The 8791-nt window shown below is 37.8% G+C and overlaps 1 protein-coding gene across 1 annotated transcript; it reads left to right on the plus strand.

Annotated features, from left to right (window-relative positions):
* The first annotated feature begins 3319 nt into the window (after positions 1-3319).
* LOC116262328 (F-box/kelch-repeat protein At5g15710-like) lies at positions 3320-8572 on the plus strand. Its single transcript, XM_031641584.2, has 2 exons — positions 3320-4861; positions 8221-8572. Exon 1 carries the CDS (start codon positions 3740-3742, stop codon positions 4844-4846), a length of 1107 nt encoding a protein of 368 aa, XP_031497444.1. The 5' UTR covers positions 3320-3739; the 3' UTR covers positions 4847-4861; positions 8221-8572.
* The last annotated feature ends 219 nt before the right edge of the window (positions 8573-8791 follow it).

Below are 8791 nucleotides of genomic sequence, written 5' to 3' on the forward strand. Positions count from 1 at the left end.
ATTGAAAAGAGATCTACAAATCATGCAATTAAAATACATGGATTCAGAAGCTGTGATGCAGTGGGTTTTTGGGTTTTTGCCAATTGACCGCTGCGCCCTTATAGATCACAAAATATTGCAAAAGTAGTCGCTTTTTTTTTTCAAACAAAATAAATATTAGTTGTTCTTGTTATTAAGAATATTCCGTAGTTGAAACCCTGGGTTCGCAGCCTTCGTTCTGATGTGCAGATGGTATTATGTAAAGGTTTCAAAACGAATGATCAGCGCCTTAGCGGTTCTAATTAAGCAACAATTAAAGCATGATTTCATGTTGATGATTCTTACAGTTCTTTTGTTGCAGTTAATTAAGTATGTCAATATAATGATTTTTCAATTAGAGTTTGACGTCACATAAATACTGTTGAGGAAATTGTATTTTACGAAGACGAAGCATGTTCAAATGATTTGAGTTTCTTGTCACCCGGCAGAAGGCCGAAGCCTCCACCAAACTGTTTATCCTCTTAAGGTTTAGGGTCTGCTTTCGATGTTTCGAGGTGCCTGCTGCTCCCACCGTACTTTAGCTTACACATCGGTGATCCATGTTTTGTAGCACAGAGAGTTGATGCTACGAGGACTTGAAACGAGAATCAGCCATCTACAGACGTCCACCTCAACCATTGCGTCAGCTCCTTTGGGGATAATGGTTGTCAACTGTACAAGGTAAAGACAATGTAACGTATTCCGCGATGTGGTCTGCATGGAAGATTTTTCTTTTTTTCTTTTTTAATGATCTGAGCACCGACCTTAGATCTTTAGTTGGTAGAAGACCATGATTAAGAAGGTGTTTGGTTATCTCCAAGCTAGTGTGATAATAAATGGATTTGATAAGAACAACATGGTGTTTTTAAAACATATATATATGTTTCAAGAATACCATATGAACTAATCTGATGTGATCATGTCCAGCATTAATTTGGTCGTTCAACTTAGGAATGACATCAACCATTACATCATATTTTCTAGAACGAACACATGTGGTTCTTTAATAATATGTTCCACTACCATAGTCTCCTTCTTAAGAGCGCCCTATTAGGTCTTCAGACATTGAAATTTATGAATTTGAGTTGGGACTTGTTTGGTCCAGTGTTGGCATAACTGAATATATTGAATTCCAGGCTATTGATTCGGTTATTTGGTTGATTTTAGTGACTCAATCGGATCATGACTCGTGCAAAACTATGGTTCTGAAACATTAATCGAAACTCAAATCCAAATAGGAGTCGGATCTCATGGTACTATTGTGATTCCAGATCCAATTACTGCATGCCCTTTTGCTGCTGGACTGCCGGAAATTAGTGGATGAGATCCGGTCCTTTTCATGCGGGAAAGGTGAAACGTACCGTGTGCTTAGATCTGACAATGACAGGAACCGGGTTAAATTATTTCCAACTCAGATCTGAATAGACGTTGCCGGATTTATTCATGGCACAACTTGGACTCCAATAATGCCCACTGCCCAAATCCTAGAAAATTCGCCTTATTAGTTCCAATTCTTAAAACATTTATGGGGCCGCCAGTTCAGTTAGAAGAACCATGTCATTTTCATTCATAATATGTTCAACTTCTAATATCTGAATTACTAATAAAGTATTCAATCTAAGTGTAGCCTGTAGACTGCACTCTCCCTCTGGGGAAAAACTTTATCTGCAGCTAGGAAGGTTATAGTTCAAACTTCATTGCCTTCTCAGAAATTTGAGTTTCTGTATCAATATTGTAATCCCCCTTCTAGGGAAAACTTTGTCTGCAGCTTGGAAGGCTAGAGTTCAAATTTCATTGCCTTATCAAAAACTTTCGTTTTATGTATCGATTTTGTGATATACTGCAAGGGCATTAATATGTAAATGGAAAAAATTACCATGAAGTATTAATATAAAAATAGCAATCTTTTGGGCTTGTGTGGGCATTTGCCCACACAGTGGCTACACTGCCCTCCGCCCCTGCCCCTGATACTGACAGGGGCAGCACCTTTGTATTGGAAGAAGTCATTTGCATTGACATTCACATTTTCAGTTGAGTTCATGCCATCGACTTATTATAAGCTTGGCATTATATGTATTCTGCCCGTGAGGTACATGGTACGCATATTCCTTTTTGAGTTTCCTTAAACAAAACCTTTTTTTTTTTTTTTTTTATCGATATTTGAGGCACTTGAACAAAAGTTTGGCTTTTATATTTACAATTTAATGTACATAATTTAATTTGATTGAAACTAAATGATCCTTATCAAAGTCTAGTATATGAGAATCCGGCGTCTTAGGCCAGGTCGAGAACAAACAACTAACAAGTACCTCCCAAATAGATTATCAATGTTTTTTTTTGTGTAATCTAACTTTATAAAGTTTATTTTTAAAAATTAATTGGCGAGAAACATATATTACATCAGTTTTTCAAGTTTAGAGGCATTTGTTTACTCATCAAAAAAATTCATGGCTCCTATAATATGACTCGTAGGAGTTGAACTGGGGCTGCCTTAATGATTGCTGGGAGCCAAATATTTTATCTAAATGATCAAGATTTAAAAAAATACAATATAGATACTAAATTATCTCCAGCCCCTCAAGTTATGGCTCAAATTTGTTACTAGGAATTTGAAGATGATTGAAACTTGGATGAAGTTGTCAATATTTGAGTTGAGCAAACAAAAACATGCCTAATATTAAAATGGGTAAACCATATGGGTGTTGTGTTTCATGGACAAGATTAAAAATATAACAAACGTAAAAATTATATATATATATATATATATATATATTTCTTTTTAAAATCAATATCATAAACTGTAAAATGATGGTCATTCGTTTTAAATTATTATGTGATATTATTATTTATTCATAAAAAACACATTCTTGAGTTAATTACACAAGGCCGAAACTTCAATCTAACTCAAGTAAAAAAAAGTATCAAACACTTTCTGTTGAGCGCGTCTGCGGCTTTCTTCCGGTTCTCAGTTACGGAACTTAGAGAGTGGTATTGTATTTATGGTTGTTTTAATAGATCACCTAAAAAGATTGAATATATTAACCGTCACAACTGAAAGAGCTTCCAAAAATAATAAGAAGCATTCTGTAATATGATTTAGAACTCTGGACCCTTTTTCGCAAAAAATCCCCAAAATGGAAGCGCGAAAAAGCGTACCCGCCCAAGCCCGGAGGTGCGTTTAGGCTTCTTTTTGAATTACATATATACCCACAGTTATTCCGCTAATTCTTTGCAGGAGAGCGGTATCGTCTTCGAGATTTAGTTAAGCGAGAGGATGTTATAGTAGTTTACTCCAGGACGACGAACCTCCATATTCCGTTTACCCCGAGAAAGAAAGCCACGATATCCCATTTTCTTTTCTTCTCTTCTCACGGGGTGACGCCGTCGACGGAACGCTTTCCTCCTTCTGCCTTCGGCGGAAACCCTAAAGTGAATCACAGAAGCAAAAAGAGAAGCTCAGATTCGATCGTATTGATCAAAATTCGATAGGTGAAAACGCTGATCTTTCCATCTTCCTCCCCCTACCTTATTCTTTCTCTCTATCTCGCGAATCTTTGTTGAATTATTCGCGTCGCGCTGAAAGGGAGAGAGATCCAATTGTAGTTCTTAAATTAGGTGATCTGGCTCATATGTTTAGGGAAATGTGGGGTTTCTCTGTCGATTTGTGTCAAAATTAGGGGAATTTTGGGTCTTTTTTTCTGCTGACTTGGGTGAGGCCGAGATGGTAGAGAGGAGCGTCTGGTATAGGCTTCCTGAAGAAGTAACCGAAAGGATTTTCTCCTATCTGCCGATTGCGTCCGTGCTTCGGTGCCGGTGCGTCTGCAGATCTTGGAACTCTCTTCTGAATTCCAGGTCGTTCTTGGAGTTGTGGGGGAGAGTCTCGCCTCGGGATTTCTTCTTCCTCGTCTACCACAATTCCCAGTTGGTTGCTGCCTATTCTCCGAGCTCCGGGCGGTGGAACAACCTTCCGATATTTGATCGTTGTTCTCTAGATCCCGGGCGAGTTCTCCTTCTTGCGTCCTCTGGCGGCCTTCTGTGCTTTAGGAATAGGAATTCTGATTATCCCACGTTGATTGTGTGTAACCCTGTCACTGGGACCAGTAGGGTCCTGCCTGAGATGCTTCGCGTCCGTTACATCGATATAGTGGGGATGGTTGCGGACAAAGCGAGCAATTCCTACAGAGTTCTTGTAACCGGGACTACTGAACCAACTTCTAATGAGAGCATCACTGAGGTTTATGATTCCAGAGTAGAGGGCTGGATCCACCACGGCTTTTCCAAGCTGGATTTCTTGCAAGTCTGGTATGAAGTCCATGCAATTTGGCAGAACGGATCTTTCTATTGCTTGGCTACTCCGGTGAACACTGCTCGTGGCTATCGGTTTATTTGTTATAATTTGGAGAGAAGGCAGTGGTTGGATCTCAATGTTAAGATGCCATCCAGCGATATAAGGTCCCCTTCGTTGGTGGTTTGTGGAGATAAGATCCTGTTGACTGGAAAGATTGTTGTGGATTACTTCATAAGAAGCATATGCATTTGGGAGCTTAACTGGGGCAACCTAAAGTGGGTCAGGGTGGGAGAGATGCCTGAAGATGAGCTGACCAAGATTATGTCTCCATACTCAGTGTTGCTTCAATGTCAAGGTCTGAATGATCTCATGTGCTTTAGCACCCATAGGGGTTGGCAGTCGATAATGTATGATTTGTCAGAGAGGAGGTGGCAATGGTTACCTGAGAATGATGCGTATGAAAAGAATCATACGGTGGCTATGGGGAGAAACAGTCTTATTGGTTTGCCATATGAGCCTAGCTTGTCTGCAAAAGTTTGAATTATCGTCAAATGAGTACACAGCCTAAACTCCTTTATCTTTGCGCCAGTGTTATTGTGACTAGCTCTGCGAGAAAACTTTCTAAACTTTTAGTTGCATGTCTTTTTTCCATTGACTATTTATGTTATTATAAACTTATGAAGTTACTGTTTTTTCCCCTAAAAAGTAATTTTTTTGTGTACTTCAATATTCTATAATCTATTAACTATTTTTTTCTCATGATAGAAACATGTAATTTCTTTCATGCTAGAATTCTTTTGCGGTATAATGAAAGTGTTAACCATATTGTCTGACCAATACCTATTGCTAGCTCTCTATCTTATAACATGCGTCATTTTGGTATAAGTGGTAAACGTCATTGTGTTTTTTTTTCTAACTTCTATAATTCTATTACACAGATTCTACTATTCTAACTCCAAGATTTGAAGTTAATGTATCTGGTATTGTTGTTTGATTTTTCTGATTAATGAAATTCTCCATCTGAGCTTATGCATATCTCTGATTATCTTTGGTAGGTGTGCTGCATTTAGTTATGTTCGTTGCTGCATAATGGCTTCATTCAACAACCCTTTCTTTTTATTCTACCAGTAGTACCACATACCTTTGTTTAAAGAAGCCTCAAGATAAAGTACAATAATGTCTTCTAATTCCACCAGCTGCACAGGCTCCCAGGGCAATCTTTCCATTATATTTTATGCATCAGTTCAGCTTGCTGCCGATCTTGCCCCTAACTTTTCACTGTCTCTTTTCTGTCATTCCAAGTGTGATGGCATTAACATTATTTTTAAATCTTTTTAAAACTATCATACTGGAAAATTGTGTCAATACTTCATTTAGTCTGTGACAAAAAAGAAAAGAAACTGAATATTAGATATATTGATTTGTACCCATGTGTGCACCATGTACTTTTGACTTTCTGAAACCGCAAGCTGATTTTAGCATTTGCGGATTTTCTGAGACCTTAAATTCATGGTCTGTGGCTCTTATTATGCTTTCTCCTTTCCCAAAGTCCTTCACATCTGACCTGCTATGTTGGGGCCTCCCAGTCGTTCAGAATTTCAGAGTGTCAGGGTTTATGCACTTCATCTTCATATGAGTCGAGAAGTTTTTTATTTTTTGAATGGAGGCAATTATCTGCTACAAGATTTTTATGAGAGATGATTGTTATATTTTAGAAAGTTAAGAAACATCAATATGGAGTGAAGAAAACTCTACTAGGAGAAAGCAAGATCTCTTTGACTATTTGTTCTCAACATTCTGGTAAGATGTGGCTTTATGATGACATGTGTCATTATGAGTAACATAACCACAGTCAGCACATGCTGATGCTACCGTTTTGGAAGTTAAAACAACTTAATTATTCATCAGCATGATGTATTATTAACTTAAGTTGTCCTAGCAATCTAGTTCCAGTATGGCACAAGATCTAGTATGATGACATATGTCACATGCTTTTTGGGCATGAAGCAGATTCCAAAAAGCTTACGCAGACACAAAAACACAACCAGCGAGGGATAGTCTGTGAAATATGTGTGGTGATTATATGTCATTTGATCAAACTTCAAAGTGATTGATGGTTCTCAAGGTCCCATGTGCAAAACCATTTTTTGGTAAAGATAGTCGACAACTAGGATTCTGACTTTTAAAGTAGCATTTTGTGTGACACCTAACTATTAATCAATAATAATTCATAATTGTTACATAATCTCATATTTTCTTAATGCACATAATATTAGGGTATACACATGCATCATAGTCATAAATGATAAATATGTACACTACTTTCAAAATATGACAAGGGCAGTCCCATATGCAAGTGAAAGAATGGAAACATCGCTCTATTTTTTGTGAATTTTTGTCAAAAAGTAATTTTTAAATTTTTTACGTTTTAATTTATTTTAACATTTTCAGTATTAATTTTAGTTTTTATCGATGTTTCTGTAGGAAATTAGTGGAAATTTTATATTGTCTCTACCATCCTTGAAATATTATTTTATTTTTTTAATTGCATGATCTTCTTGAGAAAAATAAATTTCTCAGTTGATACCCGATAAAAACCTCGTGGATAGAAAACTGAAAGCTGTATTTGTAATTGTTGACCATGATATATAACTTGACTTTTCCCCAAGCAAAATAAACTTCTGATTAATACCCAAGGAATGCTTTGCAGAGAGAGAGACTGAAGAACAATATTTATGACACGATATATATTATTTGTGGGTTTGGTCAACCAATTCAAGGATGAGCCCAGACAACCTAAATTTGTAGGTTTGGGGAGAAGACTGCTGATATCCTTTGCATATGTTGGATGTTATTACTCTGCAATTTGGAATCAATCTAACAATTTAAAACCCTCATATAAGTCATTCATGCATTGTGTTTTGACAATTTTTTTTTCCTGGACCCCTAGTTTGTGGGTTGTTGGAGCTCATTTCTGGAATCTGATCAGAAAAAGTCTGCCCACCTTAGAAACCATCAACCCAGTTGATCAGACCGATCATAATCTCCATATTTACTTCTTATGTGCATATGTATATATATGTAAATACATACGTATGTATGGATTATGTTTCCAACTTTATCAATCCCCCACCAGCTGTTTGCCTGCTCGTCCATTTCTCGGGAAGCTTTTCGAACTGTATAGATGGATGCACAATGTCCAAATCTATCTGCATAAAGAAAACATAGAAAACCTGTTAACCATCATTTGTCAACTACTGCGTTGCAAAATGCGTCCATTTAATTGCTGTCAATTTTATCTTTGGAGGCAACCATCTAGGGTACTCTTCTTTTCTTCTGCTAAGTATAGATAAATGTAGCCTGTTGAGCTGTTTATACTTTATCTTTATCCCTTGGAAACGGTTGATGGCTGAAGGCTGATACAGTTTGCTGTGGTACTTCATGTGATTGGTCAATCTCTCTCAAGTCATGGCAGAAAATGGTCACTACTCTGTCGGCCAAGATTAGCCATTCTGGTGCTAATGGTTACTTCTCTTCCTGTCTTTGTGTGTGAATGACTTGGTGAACGAGTTGTAGACTGGAACTTCTTTCTCATTGATCATTAGTCTCTGATTGGGAGCTATATAGGAGATAGAAATGGCGATGGAACTGAAAAGATGACAGTGAATTAGTAAGGGGGGAGACCAGGGGCTGTACCAGGCTACCAGCACTTGTCTCCTGTTCCATCTCTGATACATCCACTTCCTGATTCTTTCATCTCTGTTCCTATATCTAACTCCAATGAACCTAAAATTGATGATACTTACAAAGATTGGGTTTGTTGTAAGACTATCTTTTGAAGTTGTTAGAGAATCTTTTGAGCCTGTTTCTTCTCGTGCACTAATTCACACATGTTGCTTTGCTTTCTTAACCAGGAGACACGCACACTTGTTGGTCTGCACTGTTATGTAAAGGCTGTCAGCTGCATGAGATTGTTCCAACTGCTGCGAGTCATGCTTGATCAGTTGATGCGTGTTCATGGTTGTGTGAGATCAAGATTTGTATTCTGTTCGGGTGGTATGACCGGAAACAGGCCGTCTCAGAGGTTTCTCATTCCATTGTGTAGGGGTTAATGTAAATGTGACCTTAAAAAATGGTTAATGTACAAAATTTCTCCCATTTGCATGCAATTGTAATTGGGTCTCAAAGTTTACTTGTGCATGTTTTACAATGTGGTTCAGTTCTAAATTTGCTTATAAATATTCGTGGTCATGATTGATGTAGGAACCATGAGATTCTGAATTTTGCTGCCTTGAGCGGCTCAAGTGTTTTCCTTCACGATCATATCCGGTGCAACGCTGCTGGGGATAGGGTCCCTTCCCTTCGCTGTCATATCACTGTCGCTTGATCTGACAAGGGATCTGTTCTTTTCGTTCTGGAAGTACATAGAATCACCTTTGAAGGTACAATCTAAGTTCCTTTGCAGGGGATATCAATTTGACGTCA

This window comes from Nymphaea colorata, chromosome 10, assembly GCF_008831285.2.
Source record: "Nymphaea colorata isolate Beijing-Zhang1983 chromosome 10, ASM883128v2, whole genome shotgun sequence".
Classification (NCBI taxonomy): Eukaryota; Viridiplantae; Streptophyta; class Magnoliopsida; order Nymphaeales; family Nymphaeaceae; genus Nymphaea; species Nymphaea colorata.